The sequence below is a fragment of the Cebidichthys violaceus genome, unplaced genomic scaffold (assembly GCF_023349555.1).
Source record: "Cebidichthys violaceus isolate CVI_PGR_0920_01 unplaced genomic scaffold, fCebVio1.0.p SCAF_20, whole genome shotgun sequence".
Lineage (NCBI taxonomy): Eukaryota > Metazoa > Chordata > Actinopteri > Perciformes > Stichaeidae > Cebidichthys > Cebidichthys violaceus.
The window spans coordinates 10,651,592-10,666,448 of NW_027176373.1; the positions used below are offsets into that span (position 1 = coordinate 10,651,592).

The window sequence follows — 14,857 nt, forward strand, 5'->3', positions numbered from 1 at the left end:
TTTATTGTGGCCCCAAGCAGGGCGCTCGTGCCCGAGTGTAGGTCAGAGCGAAGATGGAGTCCGACCAAGTGCTGATGGTTATACAGTGGCGGCAAAAATAAGTGTCTTCTCTGCTACTTTACACAGTAGGTCTACCTATAGTTTGTCCCAAATGTAAGTGCATAGACAGCCATTCGTTGCATATAATCTGCAAGTTAAGCATTTTGTATTTTGTTCATTTCAACATGGACAATGTCATCTTTTTATGTTGCTTTTTACAAGCTGACTCATATGCCCACAAGCTCAGCTAAACCCAGTTTTGGGACAGCTACAATGAGCCTAATAAGACACTAGCAGCACATAGTTTTCATGTTTTACTTTAATATTCATGCTATTTAGAAATGTGAAATGATGCTACGACTCATGTATAAAGTGTCAATTTAAAAATTCAACAACCACTCGTCTTATCGGATATTCGTACCGCATACCCTGAGTAGCCAGATGAAAACTGTCAACAGCAGGGTCTTTGTATGAACCCCAGCAACACAGTTTGTACTGCAACTTGTTAATGCTGTGAGCACCACAAATGAAATTCACCTACAATACATTGGGGTTAATAGTTCTTATTTATCTAGATATTTTGGATATCACAAAATATGGGCATTAAAACCAAAACTATTTGAATGGCTCTAGAGGTACCTTTTTTGTAATTTGGGTCAACCAACCCTTTAAATAAATAGCCTGTGTGCTTGGTCCCTTCATGGTCCCAAAATACCTACAGAGGAAAGAGTTTAAAATAACTGTGATATAACTGGAAGGAACAAATCAGGCAAGGTTAGTATTAATGATTGAGCAACTGAAATAACATTTTTGCATTAAGTGAGATACATGCTGCAAGATAATTCGCACATGCCATATTTGGATCAAACAGACATCACTGTACTGTCAGAAGTCATGCTGTTGTGATATCCGTAATTAGTAGGTTTCACCACCATCCAGCATTATTAGTAGTTTTGTACTTTACTTTTTTTTGTAGCTTTTTCCTGTGTTCATTTCATCAAACCTGGAAAACAATTTAACATCTTGATATTTTCAGTATATTAAACCTAAATACTGTGTGATGGAAAAGTATATTGAAAGCTAGTTTTTGTGAAGTGCCACATGTGTAGTGGGGTTTTGGGCTTGCAGGCTTGTTACAATGAGTTTACGATGAAAGAGAGTCTGTGTGCCATTGAGTCAGTTCTTTATAGCTAACCTTTTAATTCAAAGGCTGCTAAGTCACATCCATGATAAGGATTTGACTTAAGGCCTTAAGAGGCAATATGCAATGACATTTTCTTAACAGTCTTAATTTGTTTTATAAAGACTACCAGCATATTTCAAGGAAACAAGGCACGCTACAATTTACAAGCCATGTAAAAGGACACTGAAGTGAAATTGTTTAGTATTAACTATTTCTTAATTGTCTATGTGGAAAATACTACACCACTACCACTACAATTAACAGGCCATTGGCGATAATTACAATCAATGACAAACTCACAAAAAAGGAATGTGATTCTGACAGAGAAGACTCAGCCTTACCAGTCCTTCAGTGGATTTTATGTTAGCCAGCTGCACAACCTCCAAATGTGCAGCCTGGGACACCATGGGATCCGAGGACAGAGAGATAATGTGGTCGCACACTTCGGACAGAGTTTTACACTGGGGAGGACATATTAGGGATGAGTACAACCTTAAAGTGAGCTCATTATAGCTTAATTTACATTCAAGCCAGTGTGATCAAGTCAGCAACTCACCACATTTAGGATTTTGTTTTCTGTTTCGTACACAGAGCAGTCCTGGGGAACATTCAAAGAGCACTGTTACCTCAAGAGAATGTGTCAAAATGGAGTTATTATTGGCATTTCTGCTGTAGGTGGATATAAGCAAAACCGAGCAGCTTGGCACCTATAACCCCCAACACTCCCACACAGGCATGCACAAACACAAAACAAATGAATCACCAATGCGGAGGCATGTCTCTCTCTCTCTCTCTGCCAGTCTTCCTCTCTCGGCACTCAACTCTCTCCCTATCGCCCTCTTTCACTCCCACCTTCAATTTTTCCCACTTACATTTTTCTATAAACATTATTCTCCTAAGAGACAGTCCTAAAACCTATTAAGCATCACTTCTCTCATTATTTACTGATCTTTCAGGGTCGTACAGGGCTGGTTGCGTTTGTCATCATGTACAAGCCAAACATGAATACACTGATATTAATATCTAATCAGTGATAAGTTTCCAACATTTCATCTGACGTGTCTTCAGTTTTGAAAATATCTGAACATGCATTTCAACTGTAGCTGTATGAGGCGATGCTTTAAATGACAGCATATATGATGGGTGAAAAACATGAATGTATTATGTATATGTATTCTTATGAGCACTGACAGTAATTCATAAAACTAGAACCTTTGTGTGTAAACAGAATGAAGTTCTAATTCCCATATTAGTAATTAGCTAGCCTGAAGTAGTTTTATTATTCAAGTTAAAGACATTTGCAGAACTTTGTTGTACTTCATGTATATCTGCTGTAGTTTAAATCTTTAATATTTTATCATGTTTGAATATGCATATGTTTGCAATGTTTGGAGAGAAAAAAAATAAAAATAAATAAAAACAGGAGCTGTTAAGGTATTCAAGGCTCTAGATTGGATGTGTATACAAAAAAATTAAGTGAGATGCTGCTTCAGTTTTTTCTGTATCAACCATAAAACTAATTCTTTACTGAACCTTCAGCTTCTAAAAAATATATGCACATATACAGTATATATATATATATATACATGCACACTTTAAGACTGAAACAAGGAGTAATGCATTTTGGCATCACCATTATACTTTTATGTGGGAAATCGGGTTACTCTTGTCTATTGGAGGTATTTTGATCTAGAAATTGAAATGGGATGAAAACTTCAAACTTAAATTACACGATTTATATACCTGTTGCACAATCGTAGTGAGCTCAAGACACAGCTGGATCACGTTGTTTCGTGTCACGGAGTAATCTGCCACTGCAGCAAATGGGGACCTGAAAAAGAAGGAGCACCTGGAATGAACCATTAGATCATTCTTCCTTTGAGACTAAGTCTTTGGTAAATGTGTGGGGACATTTACAAACACACTGTCGTGTACATCAGCACACATACACACGCATTAGGATTTCTTTAATTTTTGGATGTAAAGTCAGATTTCAGAGAATAATATTAATGTTCTTTGTGTTTACAGTATAACATTCACATATAAAAATAAAATAATAATAAACAACATTAAATGGTTAGTATAAATGCCATAATGAGCTGATCAATCATTGTGACTGTAACACATACTGTACACAGCCTAAAAATGACTAGTTTATTTTAATTTCCACATTTTCTTCTCTGTACTCCAGAAAACATTAAACATGACACCAGAGTCCTATTTAAACCCCAAACCCGTAATGTTGTCGTTGCATTCAAACACGAAAAGGAAACAGTGGATATTGAATTTTAATTAGAATAGATGCTGTGAATTAGGACCTTTCTAAATGGGAAAAGAAACAGCAGTTTACTTTGTTGTTTCTGTTAAATGCTGTCTGCTTTGAACTTCAAAATTCATCAAACAAACACACACACACGCACAAACAGATGCAAACACACACACTGGCACAATCCCAGAGAGAAGCAAAGGGATAAAGCAACATATAAATAGACTTGCTCAGTGCATTTTTTGCCACCCTGTCAAAGTCTACTTATATAAGGCCTTTACTCATCTTTTCTTGTCAGCTGATTGGTCACGGACATAACATTAAAAACTGGTCTGTATGTGTTAAAAACACACTAGAATTCCCAAAACACACTACATGATCAAATGCTTGATGCCAGATAAATAAGATGGTCTCATTCCATTTTGAAGCTAGTGTTCATAGATTCCACTGCAAGTTATTTTGTAAAATGTAAAGAACATATAAAATTCTAATACTCCATCATATCTAATTGAAAATGCATAAGTATGCATCTGAGATTAACTTCAGGGCTTTCAAAGTGGTGCAAAATTTTAGACTATATTAGGCACAACTAGTGCTGCTACGTAACCTCCCGACGTCAAGACCTACAGGGAAAACGTGCGTGAATGTGTGTGTACATGAACATTGCATGAACATGTGGGTTTAACATGATTAAATGTATTACAGGGGCACCTTTTTGCAAATCTCACCTGTCCAGCCACGCCAGAAGGCTTTTGGCTGCAGCGATCAGGTCCACCACGGAGGTAAGAAAGTCATTGGGCAGCTTGTGGGTCGCTCGGCCATCGTAATGGCCACTGCGCCGCCGGCCTGTGATGAAGTTCTGCAGATTCTTGGCAGATGCGTTAAGCTTATGAGAAAGAGTCTTCAGATTTTCAGTCTCCAGCCCATAATTCTAGAGGAGAAAGGAAAGTAAGATCACTCTGTTTGACCAGTTTGTCAGTATTTGTTTTAACTGTGACACAACGCAAGAATTTCTCCAGTGTGGAGACTGAAACTGAGTGTTGTCATGACATCGCTCTGTTAGTAAAAAGACCCACCTTGTCACAAAACAGAGGATGCTACGAATGCAAAGAGGAATGAAACCACTGACCCATCCGGCCTGCTCCCCTCCATCTGTCACGTTGCGTGTCAAGGGATAGCAGAACTCTCATTACCCCGTACGTCGCCTAATGCACGTGGAGGCCTGTGGGTGTCTGTCACGTCAGAGTTTCTTGGGAGGGGAGAGAGCGGCAGGAGGGCCGCTAATCATATTCAATAAAGCAGGGCCTGAGAGACTTTAAACTAAATCCCAGTTACATAAGGAGCTTTGGGGCTGAAGCAAGGCCCCCTGTGCTGCAATGCAGGATGAGAGGACTTTAGATTCAGATTGCATCTGTGACCTCGGTCCACTAAATCTCCATCCAGTCTCTCTCTGTGTCTCTAGGGCCAACAAGTACCCATCTTCATCTCTAATCCACCCGCTCTCCTTCATTTCTACTTCTAATACATTCTCTACCATTTTCTCCTTTTCCAGTTCCTCTGTAGCTGTTCACCTTTAACACCACCATGGATGTGCATTTTGACAGTGCAGCAAATATGTTGGTATTGACATCCATGTTTACTCTCTGATTGTCTTCTCAGTGTGCAAATAAATATAAATAATATATCGGAAAATATAATATAATGAAATAAGAGTCTGAATAGATAAAAATCACAGCCTCTTAAGAAATGATTAAGCCGAGTACCACAGGTGAATGACACACCTACAACCAATTAACAAAATATTCATCAAATACAAAAGAGAGCTTTATATTTTCATTTGCTTTAATTAAATTGCACTTGTTAAAAGGATGATAAAAAAAAACAGTAAAAAGCATCAGATCCTCCATCTGATGCTTTTTACTGTTTTATATCATTGTAAACAAACAATTTGAAGTCACCTTAAGCTCTATGAAATTGTTAGAATTGTCCCCCTATTTTCTGACATTTTATGTACCAAATGATTAATTGATTTGCAGAAAATATTCTGCAGATTACTTGGAGCGCTTATTAGATGAAATATGAATATTTAACTTTTGTGAGCTAACATTTTGTGCCTAAATCAACTAACAAACATCCCAAACTAAAAACAGGCATAACACAACAAACCAATTGAATAATTGGTAAATGCAATGAAAGAAAAGTTTTTTCCCTGACACTGCAAAAAGGCTGCCTGATTATACTGCAGATTTCCAGAGTTAATGTATTTAAAAATCAAAGTTTGGAAATGTATATTTTCATCAAGAAATGATCTCTAGAATTTTGGTAAAGGCTCTCCTCTGGCAGAAAAAAATACATTCTTTGACTAAATCATGTGTTTCTGACTAAATTGAGTGTTCTACATTATTCTATCAGAAACTACTGGGTTTCACTGGAGGAGGAGACTCTGAACAGGAAGTTACATCATCATTGGTTTATCTTATGTCAATGTCTTATGTGATACCACTGACCTGAATCACAAATTAACACAGGACTGAGGTCGCTGCAGTGAGACATGGAGTGAGTTTTACAAGCTGTATGAATATCAGGCTTTCACTTCTTCAACAGCACATTAGCCCGTTAATCACAGCAGCAGTCTATCAGCAAGAGAGTAGTTTCTTGTGAGACTAAAAGCAGAAATCACTTCAGGAGGAGGCTGTAATCCATGTCAGCACTAATGACAGATGTAAGATTTGCCTGTAGAGGATACCAGATTATTATCTCTGCTAGATTTGCTGTGATGTTTGAAACTTGAGGCCTAAAGCATTTTACCAATCAAAATTCTCCTATTCACCCATCTTTTTTGTTAACTGATAAAACAGAGTTTATGAAAGATAATGTTACGCATTAATAACCATCAGTTGAAATGTTACATAATCCAAAATGACTAAAAAACAACTTTATTTTCTATCTTGAAAACAGCACATTTTTGCGGTAAATCCAGTGAATTTTAAAGTATTTGAAGAGCTGAGGAGACACCAAATGCGCAACACAGACTTCATCCAACAGCAGAGGTCTGAAACTCTTTGAGGTGACAGTACAGAGTAGTAGGAAGACAGCGTGGGAAGCTTGGACTCACCAGAGCACAAAGTAAGTCCACAGCCTCCAGTATGAGCTCCTGGTGGCCGATTCTGGACACTCCCAAATCCTCCAGCTCCTGGTGGGTGATACGCAGCAGCTGGTCCCCCCCTACTTTCTCTCTCTCGAAGGTCTTGATGTACTGCTGCAGGCAGTCGTCCAGGCCTGAGGGACGACAGGGAAACTTGTTTGCTGGCAGTATCAGACTTTCTGATATCTTATGAAACATTTATTTACCTTCCGTGTTCTAATAAGGCTTGATATCGCTTTTCTTGCCAGAATATGTGCTGCAAATCTGTAAAACTTGAGCACAGGTTGTATTTTGTTGTGTGTTAAGTGTGAAACCGTCTGCGTCAAGCCAGAAATCTGACAGATTCCTCCTCCTCAACAGTCCTGAGGTGCCGTTGCAGCTTTAAACTAGAAAAAGCTTTCAACTAAAAATGGGCTTCGTGTCTGTGCTCAGCTTGTGTTACATCTTTCACTGCTGCAGCAGGTGTGAAGTCTTTCAGTGACGCAGTCGATGAAGTGCAGGAGACTAAAACAAATCGATTTTTCAGCTCCATCAACTAATTTCAACTCATCAACAGAGGTTTAGAACTGTCTCACAGTAGGGGGTAGCCTTAGTTTATCAAAAGAATTAAATCCAAAACAACGGCGTCACAAAACAAACTCAAGATTTACCATAAACTTAAATTAACCCATCTTCATAAATCTGCACACAGGTTATTTTGTAAGAATTGCATTGGAGAGCATTTTTTATCGGTGTTAATGATATTGTGTCCACCCTCTGTCTTCCTACCACGGAGCTAATGACAAAAAATGATGTTGAAACCATGTACATTGTGTGTTGCTCAAATAGTTTAACAACAAATACATTTTACTCTGTAAATATGTTTTTATTTGATAGGAAGTTTCTTGACTCTAGAATTGTATCTAAAGTTTATTTCTCTTTTATATCTAGCACACACACTATTTATCTGAAAAAATAATTTAAGGGCAGCTTTTTTTATTTTTTATTAGTGACTAATTTTTTTTATTATTTTCTCAATTATCTGATGAATTGCTTGATCTATAAAATATCTGAAAGTAGTGAAAGATGTCCGTCGATAATTTCATAGAGCTCAAAGTATGTATCCAAATTGTTTGTAGCATCCGTCCAACACCCCAAAGAAATTAATTTCACTATAGAAGACAAAGAAAAACCTAGAGAGGCTGGCATTTTTGCTTTAAATAAATAGTTGCCGAGTCATTTTCTGTTGATTTCCAAAGCGATGAATTGCGTAATAATTTCAGCTGCAACTCATTTATAGACGTACATACTGTGCGTCGGCTGAATGTCAGCAGTAAGTGCTCTGAATGCTAACTGGCTGTCCTTTTATCATTGGAAACAGAGAGAGTAGCCTTTGTGAGGCTTTTTCCATACACTCGGTCTGTTTCCATCTTCTCAGTGAGAGAAGCACACACACATAAACACACACACACACACACACACACACACACACACACACACACACACACAACTCTTAGCTCATCTGGTGTTCTCATCGCTGTGGACCAATCATATACATGTGTCTCAGCGCTGTGCCTAAACCTGATCAAGCATTCTGATCGGGTTTAGCTGGCAGCTAAAAGGTGGAGAGGAAACATAGGGAGTTTCATGGTTTTGCATACAATTTAAAGGCTTAACTAATCAGCCTCTTTACCAAGTTAATTGAGACTCATTATGTCAATGAAGCATTCCCCACATTGCCATAGAAACCATGAAGTGGGGTTTTGGCAGGGATTCTCCCTGACCGCAGGACCAAATAAAGAAATACAGAGAGAAGAGAGGACATGATGCTTTCCAAAAAATGGTGGTAGCATGAGACATAGCCGACATAGCTGTCTGCTGAGTTCATTAGCAATAAACTCTCATAGTATTTTACATTTTACAGGGTGTTGTAAAGCATAATGTAGCACTATTTTGATGCATAGAAATAAAAGGTTATTACTATAATTTAAAGAACTCAAGACATGAAAAGACTAAAACTGAAATGCCGTCTTGTTTCATGTGTCCTCTTATAGCATCATGTAATAGATGGACTACACTTCACTGATTGCACTAAGTAATCTCCGCTACATCAATTTTCCTGTCCACGTCATGTATGGGGTCAGATTATGAGGCACGCTGAGGAGAAATTAAAAGCGCAGCACTGACACATCGTGATCTCCATTCTAGATAATCCACTGGTAATGTGAGGCAGGAGAGATATTATGGGCTGTTAGCGTTGTTAAAATGGATTCCTGTTCATCTGACTCTTCATTGATTATTGCCAGTGGCTGACACACTGTGTAAGACCGACTGAAAGAGAACAAATATAAAAGCTGATGTACTTCACAAAACATGAATCATGATAACGCATACTGCCAGGAAGAGTAGAGAGATTATACTAAACCTGCCTTAAATCTGTGCCTCAAAACACACACAAATCATAAAAACAATACCGAAGATGTTCATATGTGTTTGCACAGCTACCACGCACTTGTTTAACAACACATTTTCAGTCAAAGCTAGAATTCTTTTCTCTATTGTGAAAGAAATCTCTTCTTCAAAGCTTTGTCACAGCTGGGAATAGGGCGTTTTGCTCACACAAAACACTACCGGGGGGGGGGAGGTCACAGGGTGCCCCTATTTGGCCTCCAGTGACTTCAGGGAGTGGTATGCTAATAATGGAACCTGTGAGTGCTAACGGCAAGCGCTGCCAGTCGTCAGGAGCTGAGAATGGATGTGAGACAAAAATGAAACCCCCTCTCCGTTTCCTCTCCCTCAGTGTCTCTCAGCGCCGCTCTGTCCCTCACTTTAAATTACCATTACTGGGCTCTGGGCACACAATCGTCTCTGCTCCACTTGTCAGATGTGGGACACTGAAGAGCCCTCTCTCATATCCAAGCTTTGCTTCTTGCTCTCTATATTTCTCAATTGCGCTACAAGCTTATTTACTGATCATCTTAGATCTTGTTTGAACTGTTGTGGCCGTTCTGTCTTTGCCTTTCTCCACATCCTATCGCCGCTGTGCCTGTATAAATCCTCCATGAAGCTATACACTGTCTTCACTGGGCCAGCACACTCACAAAAACACCCTGTTTAAAAGGCAGCATCAGATCCAGGTATTTGTAACACACAACTCATGCTAAGAGAGGCCTGATCCATGCAATCATAATATGTCTGAGGCAGCAGAAAAAGGCCGACAGACTTAGAATTATGACCGACAGCGCGCGCTGAAGTGTGTGTGTGTGTGTGTGTGTGTGTGTGTGTGTGTGTGTGTGTTGAGGCAGTAAAGATGTATGTGTATGTTTCATCTGGAGCATCTCTGTAGGGCTGTGGCCTGACACGTGAGCACGTGGCTCTGCAAAACAATACACTACTGAAACAATTAGTGCATTGACAGACAAATACACAGACTTGGAGAGCATCCTCATACTGAGTTCACCATCTCCTCCACCTACATCGTGTACATATTTCATAGCAACAGACTGCCAGCGGCAATTACTTTCATAATGCAAACAGACAAAATGCAGCAAATCTATTGACTTAGCTCTGTCTGTCTTGAGCAAACAATTTTCCTCTGAGGAACTTTTTTTAATCCAACGCAGCTACCAAATCTTATTAATGGTGAATTGATTTTGACAACTACATACGAGGCTTTCCAACTTAAATCCAGCCCAAGCTTCCCTTATTTGAAGTTCAGTTTAGTCAAAACATCACTCTCTCTCTCTCTTGGATGGCAGTTGGCCTTAATAGTGCTTCCAAAATTCCAAAATTTAAAGATGTGTTCAGATTTACCCCATAAAATGCTCGTATACCTGAATAAATGCATAACATGAAGTGAGAGCTAAAAGGAGCATCGCCTTGGGTTTCGATGCGCTATGAGGTTTTAAAACTATTTCAGCTTTAGTTGTCAGCCGGGACTTCATCATGACTGAGAACATCAGTGGATCAGCATTTGACACAGATGGCTTTAAGCTCTGACTTTGTAGAGCCATGAAAGCTCTTATTCTATACATTGCACACATAAGCTAAAGCTTGGCCGGTAACTTGAAATACAGAGTCTGACCCCAGATCCAGTGAGAAGGGTTATAATTCGTGTGTAATTACTGGGATCTCCGCTATGTTTCCCAGCCTCCCGCGTTAACAATAACCCCCCCCCCCCTGCATGACACAATAGAGGTTCTAATCCGCGTTGAGCAATTTCAATGTGTTAGGCTCTGGAAAACATGCTGGTCTGAAAGGACAAGTCGTCTCCACATTGTAACAGGCTGGGGGAAAAAAAATCGATCAAATGATTTGAGGCTGTAATTAAAAGCCTTTAGCAGCCGCATGCCGATGAGGCAAAAGCCCGAGGCTCAGCAGGTGTTTTGTTCTCCTTTTGGTGTTGAAGTGCGTTGATGCACGCAGCGCAACACTGTTCATTGCAACATCGCAGTTTGGCGGTATCAGTTTTCTATTTGGCTATCGTCGTGCCTGAAGCCTTACCTTTCATCCAGTCAACCACTTGACTGGAGCTCCACTTGCTCACGGGCTCCATAACCAGTGCCATGGTAGAAGTTTGTCTTGTTCACGCTTGACAAAAGAAAAACACCCACAACAAACCCAACCCCCCACCCTCAAAAATGTTTTAACAAATAAACAAAAAAAACAATAGAAATTTACGGAAAATTAAAGGACAGTCTGTACTCTTCGCTGGTGAGTTTATAAACAAAACGAGGTAGGTCCAAAACATCCAAAATATCGCTTAAAGAACGCTGAGTGCAGCCCGGCAGACTTGCACATTCCTGAGCTGTTTGCTCGCTTGAAAGAGCTCTTTTACTTGTGATTCATGTCAGGCTCAGTGGCGGTAATGTCGGTGGGTCGCTGCTGCCCGACCTCCCCCCCTCCAAAATATATCCCAGTACCATCCAGAGCAGGGGAGAACAACGCACAGACTGTCACTTCAATCTGGGGTCTGGAAAGGTTGGGTTCGCTCTGAGCATCCTCCCTCATACACAGACATGAAGTCACATCCCTCAGCGTGCGAAGTATATATGACGGGTGATTAGTGCCACACACAAAAAAAGGCAGGAGATGGGAATAATGGTGAGAATAAGAGGAGTTCATGTAAAGCTTGGCTGAGTGGCAACACTTACTCGCAGTTCAGACATTAAGAAGCAGAAATTGGTAGGACAGTGCTGACTTTTATTAAAAGAAAAACACTGTAATTTACATTTTTTTTTAGATAATTCAGTAGTATCACTGTCCATCTAACCACTTACCACACAGGGAAATAGTGGTGGCAATACATATCTGTTAATTGGTATACTTCTACATAATTTAAGAAATAAAACTCTCCTCCCTACTGTTGATCTTTGTGCAATGTGGACAATTACACATCTCATCCAACATATAGGCACCACGCCCGTTGTGGAAATGGCAATGCAGTTGTACCAGGGCCCGTGGTTTGACAGGCCATCCATGGGCCCAACATGGTATGCATGCACTCATAACTCTCAACTGGTCCAATCAGATTCAAATGTGGTTGCACTGGCTGTCCCAAATAACATATTTTGGGCTTCAAAGCTTCAGCAAGGAATATTCGAATATGTCTGCGTTGTATTGCGGAAATTGCATCATCAAAAGTTACAGGCCGGCTCACTGTATCAATCTTTCTCACACAGTCAGTCACCTCTCACTAAGAGATACAGTTCAGTCAGGAGTGCCAAACTACATTTTATTTTATTGGTTTCCGCCCAAGTCTCCTGGGCTCTTTTACGACAAGGATTTTCCTGTTTATTTAAGCGAAAACTGCTATAACAAAAGTGAGATAATCACATCAAATAAATGCCCATGAAAACAACTTTATTAATTTGTAGAACAAATTAAAAAAATGTAGAACAGATGAATAAACAAATAGACTGTAGCCTATGCCAACATAAAAAAAAAAAAGACTTGGCAGTGCTGAGACCATCTATCAATCTCCTTCGCTGCATTTCAGTGGCCGGGACAGCGCTGAAACACACACACACCCTCTACACACAACAAACAGCACAATTGTCTAAGAATAACTCATAATAATCAATGTTGATGCATAACAAATAATGTGATTATTATTCCTTATCTCATGGGCTATTCTAGATTTTTGGAGTAATGCACAGTTTATATTTTAAAGAATTATGCATTTGAAGCCTGATTTTGACATTGATTATGGCAGGGGCAGAAGCTTCCAAGCATTCAGGTGAGTTGAGGTTGCACCCAAGCAGGTTGTCTGTATGTATACAAATATGTTTATGCAGTACATTTCCAATCTCTGTGTTTGTGTGGATATTCAGGTGAGTATAGGCTTTTTTGGCCAATTTCAGATATGCCGCAGGCCTATCACAATCTTTTGTTCATTAAAACTCTGTGATAGGTTGAAACCTTGATCCCATTTCTATGCAAAACGCAATGTAGAAAATGTCATCTTTAAAAAAAAAAAAAGGAACAAAAACCGCTCCTGTCTGACAGCCTCAAAATGGCTTTGGCCCACTAATACATCCAACACAATGGCTATACTGAGAATGATTCCTTTCCTTCTCCTAAAATCCTTAGGGCACTAATCATCCCTCATACCCTCCACTGTTTCCTCCTGCCGTCTTTGTCGCTGCTCACGCCTCCATCACACAAAGCGCAGTGTAGCGGTCACTAACGAGACAAGGAAGCTGACATGCGCCTCGCTTTTTTCTTGTATTGGTAAACAGCCTCAGGGTCTAAGGCTATATTCACTGCGTGGACACTCGTACAGCAAAGACTAGGCCTACATATCAACTGATTCTCATACCAGATCAGAAATAAATAGGCCTACACTGATGAGTGCATGCACACTTACAGAATATGATTCTTACACAGCACAAATAAATGATGAAAAGTGACATAAGTATTATAGGCTACATTGCAATTTTAAACTCTCAGAAAATAAAAAGCAACTAAATAGCATAACGTGATACAATTAAGAAAAGACTGTGTAACCAATCACCCCAGCAGTGCTAGAACTGACATTCAACATAATCAATAATCATAAATAAATGGGACAGGAAGCTAGCAGTGCAAAGTTGATAATATAACTTGATTCCAACTATAAATGGAAAGTACCATATCAAATTATGAAGCACAAGCACATAGACAGCTCTAATAAAACACCAGCTGCTGCTTTTTTTTACTTTTATGAATCATATTTTGCGGTAAATACCAACCAGAAGGACATTCGAGCATTGGCCGTGCACACAGACTCACAGTACGCATTTGACACACAGTACCAGCATCACAGCAGCGTCACACCTTAAGATGAAAAGATTTGTCTTGTCGAGGTAAGCAATAAATATGCAATGGATTGCATTAAAAAAAGACAACATACCTTCTCCTCATTAGCTAATGTTGAAAAGATTTTGATATAGTTGAAGTGATTGTCATAAAGATATCTTTATGAATTGCCCCCCCCACACACACACACACACACACACACACACACACACACACACACACACACACACACACACACACACACACACACACACACACACACACACACACACACACACACACACAATCACTTCAATTACAAAGAAAGTTGAAGGAGAACTCCGCCGGTTCAACACATTGAGTCGGTTTGGGAGTGCTACTGGATATGTATAAAGCATTTTTTGCTGGTTCAGTTGGTTCAAGTGATGCCGGCTGAGTCAGCGTTGGTGGGACTGAAAACTACAGGTTTGAAAATTAAAAAACAAGCTGGGGTGTAGAGTTAGAAAGAGGTGACCTTACCAGACCTCTGTGCTCCTCATCTCTACGTGAGGCTAGTGACTCGAGGATACATAATAAACTCAGCTTTAGTCACTACCATCGGCCACTACTATCATAACACACCCATGGACCACCTGAATCTCTGACAGCACTGTCAGCAGTCGAGTTGTATTGTGGGTAAAATGTAGCAAGACGAGTTGAGTAAAGTAGACGACAACTCTGGTTCAGCTGCATCGATTATGATCTTTGTTTTTAAAACTGTTCATTGTGAGACAAACAATGTTATATGAGTGCAATGCTGAACGCTTACAAGCTGTTCAAGTTCTTTTAGTCAGCAATTAGGCTTGATTTGGGCCAGCCGTGCACCCTCTGTTTTCACATATAGGCTAATATTCTGAATATTTAACATGTTTGCCATCACACACATATAAGGTATCAGCCACTTTATTTTAATAACAACTATTGTATG

At 39.6% G+C, this 14,857-nt stretch overlaps 1 protein-coding gene across 6 annotated transcripts in view; it reads right to left on the reverse strand.

Annotated features, from left to right (window-relative positions):
- LOC137876578 (connector enhancer of kinase suppressor of ras 2-like) overlaps window positions 1-11,600 on the reverse strand; it is a 28,404-nt gene extending 16,804 nt beyond the window's left edge. For 3 of the 6 annotated variants that reach the window (XM_068716284.1, XM_068716286.1, XM_068716283.1), the window contains exons 1-6: window positions 11,116-11,600; window positions 6,604-6,767; window positions 4,217-4,419; window positions 2,966-3,053; window positions 1,779-1,820; window positions 1,564-1,683 (exon numbers count right to left, since the gene is read on the reverse strand). In XM_068716284.1, coding sequence (XP_068572385.1) covers window positions 1,564-1,683; window positions 1,779-1,820; window positions 2,966-3,053; window positions 4,217-4,419; window positions 6,604-6,767; window positions 11,116-11,179 — 681 coding nt within the window. In that variant the 5' untranslated portion in view covers window positions 11,180-11,600. Of the gene's footprint in view, window positions 1-1,563; window positions 1,684-1,778; window positions 1,821-2,965; window positions 3,072-4,216; window positions 4,420-6,603; window positions 6,768-11,115 lie in introns of all 6 variants that reach the window. The other 3 variants (XM_068716282.1, XM_068716285.1, XM_068716281.1) reach the window with 1 other exon arrangement.
- Window positions 11,601-14,857: the final 3,257 nt, after the last annotated feature.